The sequence below is a fragment of the Toxotes jaculatrix genome, chromosome 1 (genome assembly GCF_017976425.1).
Source record: "Toxotes jaculatrix isolate fToxJac2 chromosome 1, fToxJac2.pri, whole genome shotgun sequence".
In the NCBI taxonomy this organism is placed as follows: Eukaryota; Metazoa; Chordata; class Actinopteri; family Toxotidae; genus Toxotes; species Toxotes jaculatrix.
The window spans coordinates 30,389,200-30,412,507 of NC_054394.1; the positions used below are offsets into that span (position 1 = coordinate 30,389,200).

A 23,308-nucleotide genomic window follows, 5' to 3' on the forward strand; every position below is an offset into this window, starting at 1 on the left:
TATGTGATGCTGCGTGCATACTCTCATGCAGCACAAGCCTCCCCTCCCTCTTGCAGAAATGCTGCAATGCGTCTCCCTCAGCCAAGACTGGGTCAGTGTAACTCGGCTAGCGAAAATGGCTAGAGAACCGTCCCCATAGCAACAGCCAATGAGGCTTGTGGCTGAGGGATTTTTGGGTTTTTTTTTGCACTATTGTTGCGATTGTATGAAAAGAGTGTATTTGCAAGATTAAACTCGTCGGGGGGCTTTAGTCAGAGCCGGTGGAGGCATAAGATGGCAAGTGAGCAAAAGAGGGGTTGGGTGGGGTTGAGGATGCTCATGCACAGCCATGTGTGCTTGTGCAGAGCGTCGTACCCTCAGTAACTGACCCTGGTCATACTTCTGATTTTACCCATCAACTAGCACTGTTTTTAGCAGTTTAGGTTACAGCATTTCTGCTTTAGAGTTCTGTCAGACATTTTACGGACTGTTCATTAATGGAAAGTGCTCCGTTCTCTCAGCAGCAGCAGCTTTACGGGCAACAAGACATCTTTTGCTGCTTGATATCATCAGTTTGTGTTTGACTCCTTCACACGCAGTTGTCTAGTTTGGTTTTTTTTTTAGCCATTCTAGTGATGATCAGCATTGAGAGCATATTAGCATACTGATGCATGCTTAAACAGATGTTTGTCTTCCCGCTAGAAAATCATCTAATTTATTCCACCGTGTCCAACACTATCATATATTCTATCTGTTTGTTCCAGCTCGTCATTAAAGCTGGATCATATTTACACTGAGGGAATTCAAACCTAAGCTGATGTTTGTTTTGGGAGGGAGGTTGTCTTCCCTTTGCTGGTTACTACGTGGCCTTGGAGTAATTATAAGGTTTTATTTTTTTGTCTTTGTCTCCTGAAGGCCAACGAATCCTCCAGTATCAGAGTGATGTCCTGGAGACAGTGGTGTTGGTGAACCCATCGGAGGAGAGTGCTGCTTCCGAGGTGAGTCACACCCGGACAAAACTGACAAAACAACTGCGGGGTGACGATGACCAGATGCTCTGACTCCTGCTGGACACTTGCAAATATTGAGCTGAACTTATGAAGGTTTCACTTATGAAGAACTGAGCAGCACCTGCTGTTCACCATTTAGCCCCAGTGGGAGGTTCATGTCTCTGCTTCTAGCGATCATCACTCCTTTGATTAACAGGAAAACACTTCATCACTCTCAGCTGACACTTCTTTGATAAATTCTCAGATGTTAGCTTGGCTGATTCGACCACTGTTGAAATGTAAAAATGACAATTTTGAAATAAGTTAACCTTGTGTTCTAAGTACAACTTTTGCCTACCGTTGTAATATGGAAAGTATTGATGATAAATGAGATGATAGACACTATGTGAACTTTGTTCTTTGGGGAATGATACTATTAACCAACTTCACTGCATCTTTCCTGTACAGAACCTTTTGACTCTTTGGTTTTGATGTTGATGACTTAATGATTAATGTTAGCAATTGTTGATCTCTACTCTGCCTAGATCCGCTCACTGATCACTGACCCTGCTGGGAATAAGTTGCTGATACTGAGTGGCCAGAGCTCAGAGCAGGGAGGCGATATTCTACTGCAAGGAGGAGCCTTTACCTGGCAAAACTTTTCCGACATCATCTCCAACCCTCAAGTGAGACAAATGCACTTTCTTTCCAAATACTTTGCTACAGTGCATGTGTGAGGATCAACTTGTGATCATAAAACCTACAAAAGCACAGTTATTGTTGGTTGATGCTTCATTTTTTTCCCTGTTGCTGTGTTCCCAGGTGATTGAAGTCCTGTCCAGGGCCTCTTCACAGCAGCCATCCAGGCTTACAGTTTCCTGTCAGGGAGACGGGGGCTGGAGCTCCCTGGGACAAAGCCAGGAGAAGCAGCCACTCCATAATCTTCTGGAATACTGCTTGAACCCCGAACCCCGCCTCCCCGCTATGGATGGAGTCACAGAGTTCACTGAGTATGTCGCAGAGACAGTGGATGTGCCATCACCCTTTGACCTTCTGGAGCCCCCGACCTCTGGAGGTTTTCTGAAGCTGTCCAAGCCTTGCTGCTACATCTTTCCCGGAGGCAGGGGAGACTCTGCTTTGTTCGCCGTCAATGGATTCAACGTTCTAGTGGATGGAGGTTCTGATCGGAAGTCCTGCTTTTGGAAGCTGGTTCGTCACCTGGACAGGATCGACTCTGTTCTGCTCACTCATATTGGGGCCGATAACCTCCCTGGCATCAATGGGTTGTTCCAGAGAAAGATTGCTGAGCAGGAGGAGGAGCGTAACCAAGGATCCGGCTCCAGCAGCAACGGTGACTGGATGAAGAACCTGATCTCTCCTGAGCTTGGGATCGTGTTTTTCAACGTCCCAGAGAAGCTTCGGATGCCAGAGTCCACCCTGAAAGTGAAACGAAGCATTGAAGAAGCATCTCTTACCCTGCAGTACCTCAACAAGCTTGGTATCACACCAGAGCCTCTTCACAGGGTAGTCAGCAACACCATTGAACCTATCACGCTGTTCCACAAACTCGGTGTGGGAAAGTTAGACATGTATGTCTTAAACCCTGTAAAAGAAAGCAAAGAGATGCAGTTTCTAATGCAGAAATGGGCTGGAAACAGCAAAGCCAAGACAGGGATTATGATGCCTAATGGAAAAGAAGGAGAAATATCTGTTCCCTATTTGACATCAGTTACTGCTCTCATTGTGTGGATTCCTCACCGTCCCACAGAAAAGATAGTCAGGGTGCTGTTCCCAGGAAATGCACCACAGAATAAAATCTTCGAGGGCCTTGAGAAACTGAAACACCTGGACTTCCTGCGATACCCAGTGGCTACCCAAAAAGACATATCATCCGGTGCACCGCCTCCCATCATCAAACAGACTAAAATAAGATCAAGAACTGACAGCAAAGAGAGTCTCAAATCTTCACCCAAACCACACTCTAAAGCAACAAAGAAAGAAGTCGGTGGGCAGGAGGAAGAGTCCAAAAGCGACATTATTAAAGAAAATAAAGTGGAAAAGAAAGAAGAGAAAAAACTCAAAAGTGAAAGTCTAAAAGCCACCAAACAACAGAAAAACAGTGAAGTGGCCCCTGTGGCAGACAAGAAAGAGAAAAAGAAAATATCCAAGGAAAAAACTGCCAAGCAAGAGAAAGCATCCAAAATGGATGAAAAGAAAGACAAAGAGAAGAAAGAAACTAAGAAAGAGAAACGTGAAGTAAAGAAAGATGAAAATATAAGAAAAGAAGAGAAAAAAGAAAGCAAAGTCAAAGAGGATAAAAAGAAAGACCCAAGTAAACCGGAGCTGAGAAAAATCACCAAACCTGATCTGAAGCCGTTTACCCCAGAAGTAAGAAAAACTCTGCACAAGGCCAAGACTCAGGCCAAGCCCAAGACTGACAAAAATAAAGCAGTTAAAGAGGAAGCCAATGAGAAAATGCCACTTCCACAGAACATCCCTGAAGAGGTCGCAGCAGCAGCTCTGGCCGACAGGTCCATTGTCTCGTCCCCGGAGGACCTCACCGAGGACTTTGAGGCTCTAAAACAAGAAGAGCTGTCCAAACTTAAGTCTGAGTCTGTCCAGAATGATGTGATGTCTGGGCATTCAGTGTATACAGATACTAAAGCTTCTTCCTTAGTTTTCCCTGATGAGAAAGTCACATCCCCAGCTGCTGAGATAAAGTCTGCTTCGCCTGAATCCCCTGTCAAAGAAGACAACAAAGACAAGGGCGCATCAGAACAGGTTGCAGCCATTAAAAAGGACACAAGTGATGGCTTTGACAAGAAGTACGAAGAGGAGAAAATGGAGAAATATGACAAATACCCCATGAAGGACGATATAAAAGACAGATCAAAGAAGAGTGACAGCTCTGAGGAGGAGGGTGATGTAATTGAAAAAGCTGAACTTGAAGGAACAGAAGATGACGAGGTCCTGAAATATAAAACAGAGGAGGCGAAAAAGGAAAAAACTGGAAAGGAGTGGGACACCAAGCCAACTGAGCAAAAACCTTTATCAACCACAGCCATGTCTGGGCAAGCTGTAGCAGCCTCCGCCTCAGAGCAGTTCTCCTTCATCCAAGATGAGACGATTCCTGGTTACTCTGAGACCGAACAGACCATCTCTGATGAGGAGATCCACGAGGAAACAGAAGACAGGATCCCACAGCTGCGCTATGATGTGGGCTCCTATGACATCTCTGTTCCTGACATCCCTGGCACTTTTGACACCATGCATGGCATCAAAGAGATGAAGAGTTCCATCGTGTCTGACGCTGCAGATGCCAAACCCAAAGCATTCATGGGAGGTCAAGAGCCAGAGCTTGCACCTTACCCTGCAATCATTGCTGCTCCTCTTGCAGAGGAAGAGCACATCTCTTCAGCAACATCCATCACAGAATATGACAAACTGTCGTCCTTTGCCACATCTGTAGCTGAGGACCAGTCAATAGCCTCAGTTACGGCGCCTCAGACTGAGGAAGCTGGGAAGAACTCTCTAATGCTTGACACCATCAACAATATCCCCTTGCGTGCAGAGGCCGCTCTCGGAAAGGACTATCTCCACTCAGCAGGAACCATCTCACCTACCTCCTCTCTGGAGGACGACAAATGCTTTAAGTCTCCTTCCTCTGATGAGTACCAGCCTAACATTCCTGAGATGGAGGGTGATGCAAAGATCAAATCAGTCCATGAGGAAGAAGACGATGAGGAAGACGAGGACGAGGACCAGACTCCGAACGTTGACATCCCTCTGGGTAAACTCCAAGAGGGCTACGAACATGCAGCCTCCAAGATGCTCCAGGAAAAGGAGAAATCTCCCTCTGCCACTTTTTCTCCTCCTCCCCTCTCTACCATGCAGTACTCTCCCACACAGGCTGTCAGAGACACCCAGGCTTTCTTTAGTACAGGGGGATTAAAGGCTGGTATTGATATAAAGCCTGTTTCACCCCCTCCATCTTTTTCCCCTGGGTTAGAGTCCCACTCCAGGCAGGAGAGTGAGGAAAGATGTGTAAGTCCAGATGACAGTACTATGAAACTGGCCTCACCCACACAGTCTGTGCCAACAAGCAGTGGCCACTCTCCAACAGAAGAGAAACCATTTAAGGCTGAAGACAAAGATGAAGTCATAATCAGTGTTAAAGCTGACACCCTGAAGACAGAAAAATCAGTCACTATTTCAGACAATACCTCCTTTATCGGTCTGCCAGTTGACAAGACAGCATTCGAAGCATCTGAAGAGTCTGATGAAGACAATGAAGAGGAAGAAGACTATTACGACAAAAAGGATTTACAGCCTACTGTGAAGGCCAAACTTATGGAGGCAAAAGAGGGATGCTTCTTGGACGACGACTACGCCTTTGAGGCAAAGTCTGCAAAGACAGAAACGGAAGTCAAGGCCTTGGACAAGACACAGGTGTCTTTTATCACAGATGTGAAACCAAAACCTCAGGTGATGTACTCAGATGAAGATGAAGAAGATGAAAAAGATGATGATTTCACAAGCGGTGTAGGATCTAAGCCCTTATCAACAGATCAAAGCAAAGTAGTAGACTTTAAAAATGACAGCGTAGAGAAAACTGACACCTCTTTTAAAGAGCCTGAGAAAAGCGTTCATTTCAGTCTTTATGATTTCCCAGAGAAGGAGAGCAAAGAAAAGGCCATGTATATAAGACAAGACACACCCTATGTGCATGGTAAAACATTCTCTTACAGTGACATTTATGACAGCAAGACGAGCTCAGTGGACTCTGATTCATATCGTCAGGAGTCCGTAGATAAGATGGAGAAGGACACTGCGAAGAGCGGAGTGGATTTGGAGAAACATGAGCCCTCCTACCCAGTAACAGCCACGGAAAAGATGTCAGAGAAAGAGGGATTTACCGCCCCTTATGGAAAAGAATCCTCTGCCTCATCGTGGCTTGACTCCAAGAGCACTTCTGCTATACCCCCATTTGAAAAGGAGGTCAAAGAAAAGGAGACATTTGAATACAGCGCAGGTAGCCGTTTCCCTTCACTGGCTGATAGACCTGAGGCCTTGTCCACTTCTTTATCATCAGAAAAAGAGTCTTTCTCTTTTAAAGGCCCGACTGACAGCACAAAGCCCCAGACACACTCATCAATGGCAGCTTTTGATGCAGGAATACCTGATGCCACAAGCTTCAGCGAGAAAGGAGCGTGTTTGGAGGTTGATATGAGAAAACTAACTGCAAGGGATGAGGAGGACTATGACGATGATGAAGTAGTTGATGAAGATGATGATGAGGAGGAGGAAGATGAAGAGGAGGAGGATGAAGGTGCTATTGATTCTGAAATGGAGAAAGGTGCCAAAGAAAAGTCTGAGAAGGAAGTGAAAAGCCCAATCAGTGAAATGTTTGGCTCAAAGCCTGAATTCATGGTTTCCATGGCTGGATATGGCTTCAACAGTCAAGGGAAGCCGAGTATGAAAGAAGGCCACTCCAGCGTACTCACCAAGGCTGAAGACGAAGCTAAGCTTGACTCCTCATCCTTCAGTGGAAAGCCAATGGATTTAGGAGCTACAGGTTTCTCTGGCTACTCCTCAGGATTTGAATACTCATATGGAAGTGGTCAGAAAGACTCATTTTTATCAAGTCAGACCACAGACAAAGGAAAAGAAGATTTCACTCTAAAATCAACACAGGACAGTTATTACCAGAACGACAGAGCTGATCCTGATTTTGAGAAACAGAAGACACCAGACCTTCTGAGTAAGCAGTCACTGGACACAAGTTTTCAGTACACAACCACAGCTGCTCCTGGGTACTCCTCCTCTTCAGCCTATAGCTACTCCTCCTCCACCTCAGGCTCACTTTCCACCAGCCGTCAGTTCGGAGAGGAGCTGGAGACTCCTGCCTCTGCCGAGCCTCTCTTTGAGTATTCCTCCTTTAAAGATGAACACTCGCTGGTCATGGATTCTCCCTTCTCCAGCTCTGCTGGCGCCAAAGACGACTATTTGGAAGTGTCTGAAAAACAAATCACTGCTACAACCACAGCTGAGTCCACCTCCAGCTTAGCACGCTTCTCACCGCTCAGCCCATTCGAGGAGGTCAAATCTTTCCCCTCACTGTCGTCCACTGGCTTTGCTGAGGACAAAAAGGAGCATTCAACTTCACTATGTGGTGTTACAGACAAAGGCCCTCAATCTGACTGTTTCTATAAGCCTGAATGGTCTGAAGGGCCCAAACTGAACACAGCCGTTGGGTTTGGAGCCGTAGCAGGACCGTTCTCTCAATCAGATCTCTCCAAGGACAAAGAGGCAGCCAGTGCTGCTCTGTTTGGGGTCACTTCCTCACCACGCCCAGACATAGAAGGCAAGCATTACTTTGAGGAGACTGACAGCAGTGAAGAAGAGGACGAGGAGGCTTACATGCGCGAGATGATTCGAAGGTCTCCTTCCAGTGGCCTGGCTGGTGGCCTCTCATTTTCTGACAAGCCTGTTGCTCCAGCTGCCCCTGAGAAGACAGGTAGTGTACTCCCTGATGTTCTTGGCTCCTACATGACCTCACCTCTCCAGGCCAGCAAGCCAGACGCAGCCAACGGCCCCACAGAGGTTAGCACAAGCTCCACCATCCCTGCTGGAGCTGCAGCCAGTGGTGCAACTTCAGGCCCGGCCAAGGTAGAGTCCCGGGAGGGAGCGGCAGGTTACAGGAGCTCCTATGAGTGGGAGATGCCAAAGCCCCAGATGGGGATGGTTCCTGGAGACTCCCCTCCCCATTATCGCCATGATGATGAGTTTGAAGAGGAATGTGAAATGGAGCCAGAGCACCCCGCTCGCCCACTTTCACTCTCTTCAACCGACCAGCCCTTCCGCTCACCATTTTATGCTGAAGAGTGCAGCCGAGGAGGCCACGATGACGATGATGACAGCGATCAGGAGCTTGCTGCTGGTGCACCCATGGGAGCCACTTATACCAGCCGCACCTCGCCTGGATATTCATCCTCCGAGTACAGACATCGCAAAGATGACCTCTCACCTTCCTTCATCAACCCCTGTATGCGGCAGCTATCCAGCGATGAGGATGATGAGGAGCGAGGACGCAGAAGTGACCAATCACAGGAGGGCGATGACCACGATCTGTCAGTCAAGAGAAGGGCTCACAAGCAGCCTCATCATCACCAGTCTCACAGCAGGGACAGCAGCTCTCTGCACCAAGCTGGTGGCATGTCGGCAGGGCTGGGTCTGGCCACAGAGGACACACCGCCCACCTCAGTCAGCGAGTCTCTTGGTTCTCAGTCAGACTCTGATGTGCCTCCAGGCACCGAGGAATACCCCTCAGCCACTGGTGAAGGCAACATGGACTCGGATGAGGACGCAGACTACATGCCTGTTGATAAATTATCTGCCATGGCAGGAGGTAGCCATCACTCCTCCAGGAGGAGCCATGACCCTCCTCCTGCTCCCATCATGGACCCCTACCCTCGCCCCCCACGCCCAGACGTTTGCATGGTGGATCCTGACTCTTTGAATAATGGCTCAGTAAAGAAAGAGTCAAAAGCAAAGGGCCTGAAGAAGGCCTCGGGGAAAACCAAATCAGCATCCCCCGCTAGGCGCAAGAGGTCTCCCATGCCTGTTAAACAGACGCCGTCTCCTCGCAGTGTCTCGCTGAAGAAGAAGGACACAGACAAGAGCTCACGTATGTCTCGTCTGTCGGATGGACAAGGCTCCAAAGATGATGACCTTTCCCGGTCGAGCTATAACATCGGCAAAGGGCTGACTAACGGTGTCAAGAGCAGCTCAGGTGAGCAGAATTCACTAAAAAGAGGATCTTATTTTAGTAAGATAAATGTTTTTGCACATAGTGACAGTCAGGTTTTGTTCTTCCACTCAGGTTCTCAGAAGTCCGGTTCTGCAGCTGCACCTGGCCTTCCTATTTATGTGGACTTGGCCTACATTCCCAATCACTGCAGTGCCAAGAACGTGGACCAAGAATTTTTCAAACGCATTCGCTCTGCGTACTACGTGGTCAGCGGGAACGACGCAGCGAGTGGTGAACCGAGCCGAGGAGTCCTCGATGCATTGTTGGATGGCAAAGCTCAGTGGGGATCAAACCTACAGGTAACGTCTCCTGACCTACGGAGCTTAACAATGAGGTTAATTTGAGAAATAAACCAAAATTTATATTGTGTCTCAGGGTTTAAAATTGCCTCCTGTGATGTGGCAAAAGTTGTCAAAATGTGTTTGTGCTGTGTAAATCAGACTGATGTTTTTATTTTCTTCCTTTATCTCAATGTTCACAACTGGGAAATGCTACAGAACAGTGTACAAATATCCAGTTAACGGTTTTGCCACAGCACATGTGCATAAAGACACGTAAACTTCCTAAAGGTAGTTCATTTTAACATTTGTGTGTTAAATCCTTGGGCTGTGCTGTGTTTCCATGAGAGAAACATCACTCCTGTGCGGAGAGTGATATGAGATTGAGTCTGAGACCCTTCCCTTGACAGCAAAGCAAAAACTAAGTGGGCGAAGTCTGATATTAGCAGCTTCCCTGAGGATGTAAGGAGGCGGGAGTGAGCACTTTCCTTCCCATCAAGGCTCAAAGTTAAAACCGCTCTAAATTCACTCTGATTGATGAAACAGTGCACATTATCTTGATTATCAGTAGGCAGTGTTTTATTCTATCTCCCTCTTGAAAAGTGAAACTAAACGTTAATTTCAAGCACATTTTAAAGGATCATTTCACAATCCAGGTCCACCTTAAAACAATACAATAGTCAGGTGCCCTGTAATCATTCCTCCTGTTTATACCGGCCATTAAAGGATCTCTTCTTTTGAAACAAACTGGATTTGATAAACTCACACTGCAGAAACCTCATATTAGACTTGAGAAATTGTGAATCTGTCCTTTAACAGCTTCACATACGTCCACCCTGTGTGGAAACCAGGTTTTCTCCTCACTTTTCACTTCTCCCCTCAGCAGTGTCAGTCTATACATGATCTCTCATCTCTCACCTCTCAGGTGACGCTGATCCCCACCCATGACACGGAGGTGACCCGTGATTGGTACCAGCAGACCCACGAGAGGCAGCAGGAGCTCAACATCATGGTCCTGGCCTCCAGCAGCACCGTCGTCATGCAGGACGAGTCTTTCCCCGCCTGCAAGATTGAGTTTTAGGATCCTCTTTTCCTCTCTCCCTCCTCCTGGCCTCCCCGGTGTAGACCTGTTTTTAATTGCTCTTCTCTATAGCCTGATACACAAATCTGTCCCTGCTTTGGGAGTTTGCGTGAAAGCAGAAACAGATCTGGATAACTGTCTATTTTTTTCTAGATTTTTATTCATTTCTAAGCTTGTCGTGGCTATCACCATTTGTATTACAAGGGTAGTTTTCTGACGTTTTGTCCTTCTCTGCGTTATCATCATTATTCAGTCACATGAAAGGAAGAAAACAGTGTTTCTGTCTTTTTTCTGTTTTTTTCCCCAACCCCTGTGAAACAATAGCTTCTTTGTTTATTAGCTGAGACAAAGTGCCCACTGTATTGTACAAAAAAAAAGGGGGGGGGGGACAAGCAGTTTCTGTAAATTATGTTACACAGAAAATTTAAAACCCGATTCTTGGTTGTTTCCTCTTCTAATTGGCCAAAATAAAAGCACAAGTTGGCGCACTTTGAAGCCAGCAATAAAGGAAACTACACGACTTTCTTCCAATGGGTCTCAGACATCACGATACAGCTGATCAATTTAAAACATTTTTCTTAAAATTGTGATGAGTTTTACTTTACGTTCCCCTTGTTTCCCCTCTGTCTCTGTTCTAAAACAATGACAGTCCCAGTGTTGAACTTTGTGCCTCCTACTGACATAGTGACATAGAAAATGTCCAAATAGATCCCACAGTCCTTTCAATATGTCTTTTGAGTATATTTGCCGTAGCATAGGGAAGACCATATTCAAAAATCTGTATTGTAGTGAAATATGATATTTCTACAGTTCTCTCAAAGTGAAAAATCAGTCGTCACAGTACGAATTTCTCGGTGGCTGTTATTATTTCTTACAGTGGATTTGATGAATACGTTTCTCTCTGTAGTCTTTGATGTATTTTTTCAGTGTATTTCCAGTTAACGTATCGTGGCAGAGGACCATGAGGAGAGAGAACAAAATCATCATCCTGCTCTTTGGATTCTACCTGTTTTTACCTTCACACACAGAGCAGCACTGTGTGTTCAGAGCTCATCAGAAAAAAGTAGACAAACCTCGTATCAGCTGTTGCGTTTAGAAGGTCTTTATACAAAAGCCGTGTTAAAGAACGAAGAATGTATTCCACTACAGCAGTAGGAGCATGTGGTTGTTCTGGCCTGGTGAAGAAGACGTGGGCTGGTTCGATTGGTGGTGGAGGTTTGACTGTCACCCACATGTGCCTTTCTGTCCTGCTGCGCTGGAAGGGAAAGGAAATGTGTGTTGGTTGTAGAAATGTGAGCGATGCCGGTGCGTGTGTGGTACGTTCGTGGCTCTGTGGCAGAGGCTCCGTCGAGCTGGTTTCCTCTGTTGTTGAGTTTTGGGAGTTGTGCATAGTGAGCGTGAAACGGCACTTTTAAAGCACCAACTCAGAATTTCAGCCGCTGTGTTTTAGTTTTCCTGGAGCTGCCACTCGAAGAAGCACAAAGAGTAACCAGTGTGCAAAACCTACAGCAGTTTGTGCGGTTTTCAAATTTAGCTACATCAGATGTATGATTACAGTATGTGCACTTTTTTTTAATTATTACAAAAAAAGGTTTGTTTTGAGTTTGCAAAATTGTGTTTTTAGCCATAATCACCTCATCTTTTTAAACGTTGTCTTTTAAACACCATTTTTCTTTAAGTGGTAAATCAGTGGATGTTTTTAAGTAACACTTTATTAACTTATAGATGTGTTTTAATTTGATATGGATGATTTTATATTTTGATAGATTTTCAGTAATTGAATAGATTTTAACCAGGAACAAAACCAGTTATCTAACAAATTACAGGACCAACAAAGCTCTCTGGGCTTGCTATTTTATGATCCACAGTAAAAATCCAGATATTCCTCTGTATAAGATTTTATTTCCTCAGCTTGTCTAGAGATGCATGTACAACAGATGCACATACATAAAGGCGAGGGCTCCTTAAAACAGCAGAGGGCTGCAGGGAGCGGAGCCCAAACCTCAGCGGCTCCAGCTGATTTGAATGTGAAGATGCAGATTACCTTTACGATCTCCTGGTTGCCTTGGTTACTGTGCATCACATGGTACATCTCACTCATGGGTCACACTCGCAGCGACAACCTTACTGCAGCCTGCAAAGCATCACAACTCTGTGCAGGGAAGAAAACTTCAATTAGATTAAAGCCGCCACAGTTTCTTTCTCCACAGGAGACTGTTTGACCAACGTGACGATTTCTGTCTCAGTGATAAACGAGTAACAGCGTCTCACTGAGGCGAGACTGACGCCGAGTTAAGGCTCCTAATTCCTGCTGAAGGAAAAAGATCCTTTAATCGCTTCTTTGATGAAACAGGGTTAAAGGTGACATCAGTGTTTTCCTGTTAACCCACTGTGCTGCCCACTCAGTCAATGAGAGTGTAATCTGCATTAAATACTGTATCACTGTAAAGGCTGATAATAATAATAATAATAATAACAATAACACTACTCACAAATGAGCAGACCACTCAAAACCCAGACTGCCAGACATCACTCACATCAATACATTTTTATCTATAGGGGACCTCCTGTTATTATTCACACGTTTTTCCAGACAAAGCTTAATACACACACACACACACACACACACACACACACACACACACACACACACACACACACACAGCCGCTGCATCTTCATATTGTGCAAAACCATAAAAGAAAAAATATCTGTGGCACTCAGACTCATCTGCCGTGAAACAAATCATCATAACGACCGTTGGTTTCCAGTGAGCCCTGCTTGTACGTGCATGTGTACCTTTTGAATTCTCCTGTATTGTTATAGCTGAAGAAAAACTGACTTGACAAAGAAATGCTATTTTAAAAGATGTATATTCATGAAGCTAAGCCGTCCGGTACTGAAGAGGCACATGTAACCTGGCTGTGCTGTGCTGTAAAGAAAGCCTTGTGATCGTTTCTTTTCCTCCTTTCTGCTTCATGGTTCTACTTTCATCTCTTGTTTTAAGTGCAATATTCTCTTTATCTCTCTTTAAATGCTTAAAAAGGCAAAATAGAAAACAGATTTATTGTTGAAAGGGAAAAAGTGTGGTGAAGACCAATAAAAACATCATTTACTGAAGAAAAATGTCTCCCTCTTCTTGTGGTTTCTTATCATTACATCACACGTTTTCTCTCTGAAAACAGATGAAAACTCACATTTCATCACAGTCCATCCGCTACTCAAGATATTTCACTCAAAACCACAAATGGGAAACTCATGGTGGTGCGACAGGAAAAGTCAGAGGATCTCTAGGATTCATCCTCTGGGAACCACCTGCACAATATTTTGTGCAGGTGTTCGCATGACCCCTCAGATTTATCTTCCCACCCTTTGGGCGGGTCCTGAACCACAGGTTGGGAACCACTGAGTTTTTCTTCAGAGCAGGAAAATAAAACAGAAAATTAAAAGTACATTTACTCAACCTCTGTGCTTCAGTACAATTTTGAGAAATCTGAGTAATTCAGTTTCTATTCCTGTTACTAGTTACTGTCAATTTAAATTATTAATATAAAATAATAATACATATGATTATAATATACAACAAATACACTGATGATGTATTATTATAGATAGCAGTATATAAAGTAGTTACAGTTAGAGCCGCTTGAATCAGCTGCAACATGATAATATAATCCAATGATATATATGATGATGAAACTGGGTGCTGAACACTACTTTTGTACTTTTACTAATTTTGAAAGCGAAACTTTTACTTCTTAATGTATTTCCACACCATGGTACTGTTACTTTCATTTAAGTAAAAGTACTCGTTCCACCACTGACCTTCACAGTGACGGCACACACACACGCAGGCGTCTGGACACGTTTACCTCGGACAGATTTACTCAGCAGAGCCACACAGTCTGAACTTCAGAGGTAATTTACCTGCTGAGGTCTGAGCAGCATCATCAGGGACAAATAAACCGTGCTGACTTCCTGTCCCGTTCACTGACCCCACCCTTACCCCTCGTTTTTATGAACAGCTGATCTCTGAGCAGGTGAAACAAGACGACTTACAGTAGTTAAATTACAATTCTGTTCCTTTTATGTATTAATCTGAGAAAAACACACCAACAGTTACACCTCAGCCAAGTGTAATAACCTTTCCTGTCTGAAATGTTGTGACTTTTCCACCCAGGTGCAAACTGAAACCGTGCATGAAGACAGGAGGATGAAAACACACTCACCGAGTTTCAGCCGGGTGAGCGCAGTCACTTCAAACCACAGAGATGGAGACGCTGACTCTGGAAAGTAATTTTCAATGTATTAAGCAGCAGAATCACAGACAGTTTCAGAGGCAGCCATCTTTAAAATATGGACAAATAAAAACCAAACTATCTGCAGGGCTGGATGCCACCACACACACACACACACACACACACACACACACGCACACACACACACACACACACACACACACACACACACACGCACACACACAAACAGAGGTGAGGAAATGTGTGGTTTTTATTTGTAATGTGGGTGAACCGACCCGTTACACAATCAGTGCCTGCAGCACAATATGAACTCAAGAAGACGGCACACAATCAGACTGGTGTCACTTTGTTTATCTGTACACACAGACAGGACAACAGGTCAGAGTGTCACTAACTCACAGTTGTGTTTTGCACCTGTACAGTACATCGCAATGTAACACGAAATCCCACTGATTAAACACACAATTGCACATCAGTGTGCTCATCTACCTGAATTGCTTCTCAAGCATGTGTGCGCCCCCCGCCCCGCCCCGCCCCGCCCCCCACCATGAACACACATACACACACACCTGCTACATAACTGCTGCCACGATAAAAGCGCATTGAATGTAAAATGCCCCTCCTGTTTGTTCAGTGATAAAATGAGAGATTAGCTTTCGGATTTTCCCACATCATGAGGTGATTTTTTTACAAAAGAAAAATATACAACAGCTATGGTACAATTAAATATCTAATGTGTGGCTATTTAAAAATAGCTGACATTTCTTTTTCAAGATGCAATTTCAAAATAAATATTTTCTCTCTATCTTTTCCTACTGATTATATTAAATCTTCGATGAGGCTTAAGGACTTTGGCAGTAAGCAGTGCACACACGGTTCCACCGGGAAATGACTTCAATTTTAAACGTACACATATTTTACCGGCAGTAATGAAGATTCAGCTGCTGTCGCTCGGCTTTTGCTTGGTTTCTTAAATCACCAATGCAGATGCTAAAGATGTAGCGCCACAGAAGCTCAGCAGAGGACAGACTCTGGCGTATGACGAAGAGCAGAAGAGCCGGTGATTGTATTCTCTGTCAGTCTCTCTGTATTGTACTGCTAATTATTTCCTGTTTATCTGGCAAGCACTGAGTCTATATGTCACTGTAACAAATATGGAGAACAGGAAAACATTAGCTCACTTATCAATGATAAGGTGTGGCTGCCCCAGTGCCAGAAAACGTAACACCCGTCACCTGATTGTGATCGATGATATGAAAGTTTGTAACACGAAGGCTAAAACTTCACCACTGCACCTGTGTGAGAGTAAGGGCCACAGGTAAGAGAGACGGGAAGAAGACGGCACACGGTTTACAGCTCCGTTAATCGATATGGTCACAATGGATCAGCTGGACACGTGAACTGTGAAACACCAGACGTTTGTCTCACATGTTGGTGAAGAACAAACCAGAGCTAAAAGGAGACTTACAAACGTGGCTCCAGTGTGATAATGTAGCTCAGAGTCTGCTGGATGTGACTTTATAAGGTGGTGAGATGTCAGAGCTGCAGGTGTCTCAGCTTCTCTCTGAGGGCTCGTGCAGCAGCACATGAACGACACTAACAGAGAGCTGTTCAATTTAAACTTATCAATAAAGCTTCACCTGTCAGTAAGTGGCTTCCTACATCTTTACAGACAGACGGACTGAACCAGTGGACTGTCAGAGCAGGCTCAGTGGTGTCACTGGTATGTCACCAGTGTGCTTTTTCAAAAGGCAACAAACAGCACGTGTGGCATCGTCATGTGACTCTGACACAGGTGCCGAGTGTGAGGATCAGCTGCCCGTAATGACTCAGCACGCAGTCATGAAGCTAGAGGAGAGGGGAGGCCGGGCTGGCTGCAGCTCAGTACGATGCCTCGCTGCGAGGACGACGCCTGTCGAGTTACAGATGTAACCACAGCAGTTTCTGACAGAGCTGTCGTTCTGTAGTCTCTCAGGCCCTACGGCTCTGCTGGGTGAGTGGCTCCAACCTCCAGAGGCGTCTCAGGATGGGGGAGGCTTTCCGGACTGTCCATCCATAACTCCATGGACTCCTGGGTGTCAAAGAACTCGTCGGGTCCCTCAGGAGACTGGGGCGTCTGGGAGCTAGAGCCCGCCTCGCTGCTGCTCTCTCTGAGCTCCAGCAGCACAGGCAGAGAGCCTGGCAGGCAGTAACCCTCCATCCGGCCCAGAGCAAGCTCAGCTAACGCAGAGCAGGGTGGCCTCAGGCCAGGATCTGAAACTGGAGGATCCACGGTCGCAGAGGCCACCTCTGGCACTTCCTGCATGTGTTCAAGATTATCTGGCTGGTGACCAGTGATGTCATCATCCTCTGGCGAGTTGTTTGGAGTCAGAGGGACTTCAGCGGGGTTCGAAACTGCAGCGCAAGCTGGGTCGAGGGCTTGTAACCCGATGGCAGGCGCCGGCTGCGTAGAAATGTTTTGAGAGGAGTGAGTTTCCTCGCTGCTCTGAGGGGTGAGGGAGATCTTATCGCTGAAACTGAAGCGTGGGGAAGTGTCGGCTGTGGTGGGAGAAGATGGCCCAGCGCTGGACACCGTGCTGGACGGACCGCTGCTGTCTGCACAGACAGAAAACAAACCCGCAGCGTGAGAGGGGTTAGGAATGTTGAACTAAACACTTCAGCTAAAACATCTACAAAAAATAAATAAGAGTACAAAGAAATAATAATAAAGTTTCATTTGAAAAGACTAAAGTGTCGTGTGTTGCTTCACTATGTTCTGCAGATGACAGACAGCAGGAACAGAAACTAAACTGTGGGCTCATTTTAAAACAGGCTGTAATGGATGACTTGTACGCCATAAATAATCTACAGATGTCTGAAACTGAGACAGCCGAGGGAGGCAAACCTAGAAATGTCAAATCCTGGTGAGAACGAGGAGCCGCTGTGATACTCACACCAAGGAGGTCTGTCAGAACGAGATCTGAGAGAGATGGAGGAAGAGAGGACTCTCTGGGGGATGTACGAGTCCACTGACGGCTGGTTGTGTGTGTCAAACATGGCTGACAGAGCTGCAGGGATAAAAACAGGACCACAGGTCAAGTTCAGGGGACATGATGACGATGTATAAATAAAAACAGGAAATCTGGGTTTGTTTCTAACCTCGGGTAGTCCTGGTGTGTAGGTCCCCTGCACTCTCGCACACTCGGGTGAGGAACTCGTTGACCTGTTTTAGTGACAGCGAGTTGTGCAGCGTTTCCAGAGGATAGATGGAGGGCACCATGGAGCAGCCTTCAAAGCCTACAGCAGAGGAGAGACACGACGCCCGCGGGCACATCAGGCCTCAGTTAGACCAGGCAGTCAGAAGAGGAGCAGGCAGAACCACTTCAGCTGAACCCTGACACCACCGCACCAATGCCACCCACAACCTACAGCTCAACGCGGTGCTCTGAAATCCTGCTCCTGTTTCTGAACGGGCCCTCAACCGCTGCGAACTCCTGCCAGGCTCAACGGTTCGTTTCCACACAGGCAAGTTGCAAAAAAACCATGCTCAACGCCAAGACAACATGACACCATTGTCCAACGGTAACAAGTCGACATATCCCGAACGTCTGGCTCCATTTGCAAAAGCAAGCAGTCTGAAAAACATAACGTTTGCCTTTCTGGTCAGACCCAACAGACACAGGCTGCAGCTGTATCAGCAGCACACAGCGGACAGAGCCGTCCAGGCTGCAGCTCAGGCCCACCACGTCACCAGTTCATCCACTGTTAGTTCACAACCAAGCCGCATCTCACCAGAGCCGTTCACAATCACAAAGCGCCAAACCACAGCTTGCCTCGCTCGTTTAAGACCTCCACAGAGGATGTTGTCACAGTGTTCATCTGCACAGGGTGTGAGTACGCCACGTGTACAGCAAACAGGCAGGAATCACATGCTGGTTAAGGTCAGGAAGGAGGGAAACCGGCATTCAAACTGAACTGAAACACAGCAGCTGAATGTGAGGTGGACTGAAACCAGTTTCTGTGTCTATGAAACGCGGAGGTGCGGGGCTACGATGACATGTCGTCTGCTTTACGCTGCAAGTATTAAAAAAAAAAAAAAATCTTTAGCTGAGACATCTCGATGGAAATCTGTTTGTGTCACAACCCACCGCAACATGTTGATTCATGAACAGTGTGGATGAATGTGCAGATAATGTACGCTGTTTACTGAGGTGCGTGTACGTGGCCCTCATCACACCGAACCTCTACATGCTGCCTTCACACAGGCAGCTGTACAAGAATTTGGCTTAAATTAAATACAGTCTAAAATTAGAAAGATGTGTTGATGTAGTTCAGGCCAAATCTGATCAAAGAAGAAAACCAGGCGAAGAATCTGACCGAGCGTTTGATGACAGCTGAGTCTCATCGCTACAGACACATCTCAGTCTGCACTGAAGAAGGTCTGAAGCCCAGCTCAAACTGAATCCCAGTTAGTTGCTGCTGTGTGCCAGATGTTGTCCTTGTGATTGCTGCAGTATGTTGACACATCGGTGGGAACTGGTGAGGGTGAATACTGTCCCCGTGTTCTTTGTGGTTTTCATTGCGGTTCTTTTGTTGTTCTGTTAATCTAATTATCGCGCCCCTCGTCTGAGGCTGCTGTGATAATTACGTTTCCAGCCGGGACAAACCACCTGGAGTAACAGTGAAATGCAAATGATGCTGCTGTTTTATTGTGTACAGTTACTCCAGTAATGTCAGTTTGTTTTGCACGGGAACATTAGAGTTGGTGATGATGTAACTTGGTAATAACGGCGTCTGTTGTATGAGAAAAGTTTAAAGCACTGTATTTATAAAATACCACCAAAGTAAGGAGACACGTTGACATACTGTCACAGTTAAATTCCAAAAACTGTGGTTTGAACCTCATTTCATAAGGTTTGAGAAGCTGTGATTCGATGAAAGAAAAAAAAAATAGAATTACAAGCTGCGAGGGTTTACAGATTAGTGGGAAAAAGCAACTGACACCATTGCAGGGGGGAAAGATAGAAGTTGCTTGTAGCTACATTAATGGCCCAAAAATCCCAAACAGCTCACACCACTCCAGCTTGCATTCTGCATAACCACAGAGACAGGCAAGCATGCAGAAACATCAAGAGGCAAAGCATGAGAGTCAACCACAGAACAAGCACAGTCCCAACTAAACCGTGAGCAGTGGTTGGACAGGGCGTGAGGCTGGGGGTATGGAGGGCGGGGCCAGGGGCTGACCGTAGAGGTACTCTAGGGGGTCCTGGCCGGAGATGAGCCAGTTTCGGAAGAGGCGGAGGTGGTAGGAGCACTGGTGGAGGTGGTGGGCCAGCGCCCCGTCCAGAGAGAGGTGGCGGCCCAGGCTGAGGTCGGTGGAGAAACGCCTCAACAACTGGGCCACATGGTGCTCCTCCAAGGGCTCTGAGGAAGAAGAGGGAGAGCGAGGAAGGACAGAGCAGTGGAGGAGGAGGAAGAGGAGGAGGAGGAGCAGTACAAAAGACATGAAACGGTAGGATTTAAGCCAGCAAGAACGGACAGAGAGAAGGACCGAAGCGTGATACGGATGAGAGGGGAAATTAGAGCTTGGAGAGAAAGGGAGGGATACAGCAAAGAGAGAAGAGGAGGGAGATGAAGTGTAGAGTGTGTGTGTGTATGTGCGTGTGTGTGTACAGAGGTTGTTTATTGTTGTAAACGAAAGAGGCAGCCAACAGCTTATCCTGGCTGCCAAACAGCCAAAGATCAGAAAAAGCAGCAAATCATCTCAAGCGATTTTGTGTGATGAAAATCATCCAGCACTTCAGCAAAGCTTAGAACAAGACGCTGAAAAAAACAAAACAAAAAAAACATCACGTTGCTCCTCTGCAGTATCTCAACTCACTTTAAAAATCTGCAAACTCTTCAAAATAACATCCAATTTCAAAATGACAACCCACAAAGGAGCAAGTCTGAAACAGGACATTTACAGGAAGCGGCAGAGCCCAAAATTAAGGACAGTCTCGCAGCCACCTCTACAAAGAAACGCCGCAGAAGCAGTTAAATATGCAGATAAATCTCGTGTCCATATTAACTAACGATCTAGACCACTGATGTCATCTCATTACACTGTTCATACAAAGCTGCAGCTGGATGTTTGGTGCCAACACAGAACTGCATCAGTGGGCGCCGTCGTACCTGTCGCAGTGCACCACAGAGGTGCAGCCACTGCTAGGGTGGACGTGTCATCTTGTGTTCCTGTGGTAAATGACATATGTAAGACAAGATCACACTAATGTCGTGTGTGGAAGTTAAACTGACTGAGTTTTCATGGTATCATCTTATCAACGACTGTGGGGTGGTTTCAGTTCTCAGAGAGAGTCCTGAGTGAAATCTCACTGCCGCGCACACACACTCGTAGCTCTGGCTGATATGTCGACTCGCACAGAAACGTGCCGCCAAAACAACTGGTGAATGCAGAATGAACCTTTTCAGCAGTTACACCAACCAAAAACAACAATAATAACAATAACAATAACAATAACGACCAAAAAGACAAATCCCTTCATCTGCACAAGAAGCAACTCAACTTTGCTATTCCATCCAAAAACAGAGATGAGAGAAGATTTACAAAGTCCCGTCTAACCACTACTTTTCTATTTAAATGACTTCTTTTATTCAGACAGGGTGGAAGGACAGAAAATATCTGACCGTACAGCTTAAGTGGTTCACAATAAATGTAATGCCTGCTGCTTCAATAATATCTCATTTTTTTATTCACCTCTTCTGTCTCCAAAAAAAAAAGTAAAGAAAAAAGAAAAATAGCAAAGTGGAGACATCGACTTGCAGCCACAAAGTTTGTTTGCGCTTCATTATTAACAATTGAATATTTGCCCCTTTTCAAATCTCGAACACACTGAACAACCACACGTGTGCACTGAAAACACTGAAACGCATGTGTGTGCTCATGAGTTAAAACAAAACTGACAATGTTTGTCTCAGAACGGACACAGGAGATGGGACAGACAATGATTTAACCCTTCCCCAGTTTGTCAGTAAAAGCTGATCCCGGTTCAGTCGGCTGTGATTGAACAGCCACATAATACAGGTGGCTTTGTGAGAAACACAACACAGGTTAATGTTACTGAGGTCAGAGGAAACAGGAGAAGGGTTAAACATTCATGTGCTGCTGGTGGTGTTTTAACAATGAGCTCAATTCACATCCTCTACAATGACGGCAAATCGGTGTGTGTTTTATGTAATTACTGTGTACACATGCACGCACGCACACACACGCACACACACACATCTATCCACTGAAAGTAAATAAATAAAAGTACTGAATTATTGGGTAATGGTGACCAATTTACAAGTTGTATGCAGGATGTTAAACAGGGTTCCCACCCTTGGCTCAGTACAAATTCCCTCATAAGGCTCTTTACATTTTTATGCTGCTTTCTGAACATGAAAACAGCGAGGGCGGGATGAAGCTTTACATTTTTAAAAAGGGAATGATGAAACGGTTTGAGGAAGCGTTGGTTTTTTTCCACACATTTTATTTGTCACAGCTGTGTAATGTCTGCTGTGACTCTCGAGAACCAGGGTTATTTTGAGCTCAGAGACTAATTTATAACAAAATTAGTCTGTTCTCGAACCTTCTTTGTCTCTTGCAGGTCCCCAAACTTTATGGAAGTGCAACACTGAATTAAAGCAGCCCTTTAATAAATCAGGGCTTATGTTATAAAAATCTTTGATGCTGACCTTCAGAAATTATGTTTCTGACGGTCAACTGGGCCTGTAACTGTAAATCCGGTGAGTCCCCTGATCCTGGCTGGTTTGGCTGTTATCTGACTTTATGCAGAAAAAAAAAAACGGAAGCAAAGGTCAAAACTTCAAATGCACTGGTCTCACAACCAAATTGTTCTTTATACCACAAGCGTTGCTGAGGTTTTGACGTCTCATTACTGTTCCCCTTCCCTGCACACCTTGGAAAAAGGACTGGCTGTGCCTGAAACTCCTATTCTGCATGAGAGGAGACACAAAGCCCAGACTAATTACCCCAGTAGTGACCCAGCTCTCCACTACTGGGACCAGAACAGAGATTTATTCCATGTTCAGTCAGACAACTGCAGGGGCTATGCCACAGTAACCATTACATCCAAATGAGCTACTCAGTAATCAGTGGCTTTTGATAGAAGTGGAGACTGGGTCACAGCAGTAACGTAGCAGTGGGATTTTGGCAGCTATGTCTGAACACTTGTATCATGACATTACTTGTACACGTGCTAGAGAAACGTCTTCAGGCGTGGGCGTCTCTAATCACCCTGACTTTTATTTATAGTTTATGTGACTGGTTGCAGATTACTGCAGGAAGCTGACTGTAACCTGAAAACGTGCACGTAAACATATTTACTGACTCTAGGATTGTGTCAACTGCAGGAAACACAAAGGGAAGCAGACTAGTGCTGAGTCTCTGATTTAAAGTGGACATTCAGGAACTGCCAGACACTAATAATCCTATTAAAATGTATCACAATGGACATCATCTGGGCTGGGACAAATACAATACAATGACAACGGTAAATGCAAGTGTGAAATGTTAACTGCTGTTTACTGGAACAAGAGGTAAGTAAAATATAGCTACTACCTGCTGTAACGGTGAGATGGGATGATTTCAGTTTATTAGAATGTTTTTTGTTAATCATCCAGAAGTGAACAGATACCGTGTTAAAGATGAAAAAAAAAAAAAAGATTTTAAATTGGAAATAATTCCCTGCTGGTGTCGAGTATTTTTCCTTACAGGTGTAAGCCGTGTGAGGACGGCTGTATTTTGTGCTTTACTGCTACGCGGCCTTTGTAAAATCTGCTGACATTCCCTGTCTCCAAATTTCTTGATATTTCACAAATTTAAGGACCAGTGGGAACCCTGGTTAGAAAGAGAATGTCAGGTAGTGTTAGA

At 45.4% G+C, this 23,308-nt stretch overlaps 2 protein-coding genes across 10 annotated transcripts in view; one reads left to right on the top strand and one right to left on the bottom strand.

Moving 5' to 3' along the window:
* The window catches only part of map1aa (microtubule-associated protein 1Aa), a 34,251-nt gene extending 21,072 nt beyond the window's left edge, over positions 1 to 13,179 (top strand). The window contains exons 3-7 of the mRNA XM_041043681.1: positions 895 to 977; positions 1,514 to 1,654; positions 1,791 to 8,760; positions 8,851 to 9,077; positions 9,982 to 13,179. Coding sequence (XP_040899615.1) covers positions 895 to 977; positions 1,514 to 1,654; positions 1,791 to 8,760; positions 8,851 to 9,077; positions 9,982 to 10,137 — 7,577 coding nt within the window. The 3' untranslated portion in view covers positions 10,138 to 13,179. The remainder of the gene's footprint in view (positions 1 to 894; positions 978 to 1,513; positions 1,655 to 1,790; positions 8,761 to 8,850; positions 9,078 to 9,981) is intronic.
* Positions 13,180 to 14,632: 1,453 nt separating this feature from the next.
* Positions 14,633 to 23,308, bottom strand: part of ppip5k1a (diphosphoinositol pentakisphosphate kinase 1a) — a 48,449-nt gene continuing 39,773 nt past the window's right edge. For 5 of the 9 annotated variants that reach the window (XM_041041227.1, XM_041041236.1, XM_041041245.1 and 2 more), the window contains 5 exons: positions 20,548 to 20,607; positions 19,618 to 19,797; positions 17,533 to 17,670; positions 17,328 to 17,441; positions 14,633 to 16,989 (listed from right to left, as the gene is read on the bottom strand). In XM_041041227.1, the coding sequence (XP_040897161.1) occupies positions 16,373 to 16,989; positions 17,328 to 17,441; positions 17,533 to 17,670; positions 19,618 to 19,797; positions 20,548 to 20,607 (1,109 nt within the window). In that variant the 3' untranslated portion in view covers positions 14,633 to 16,372. The remainder of the gene's footprint in view (positions 16,990 to 17,327; positions 17,442 to 17,532; positions 17,671 to 19,617; positions 19,798 to 20,547; positions 20,608 to 23,308) is intronic. The other 4 variants (XM_041041278.1, XM_041041260.1, XM_041041269.1 and 1 more) reach the window with 1 other exon arrangement.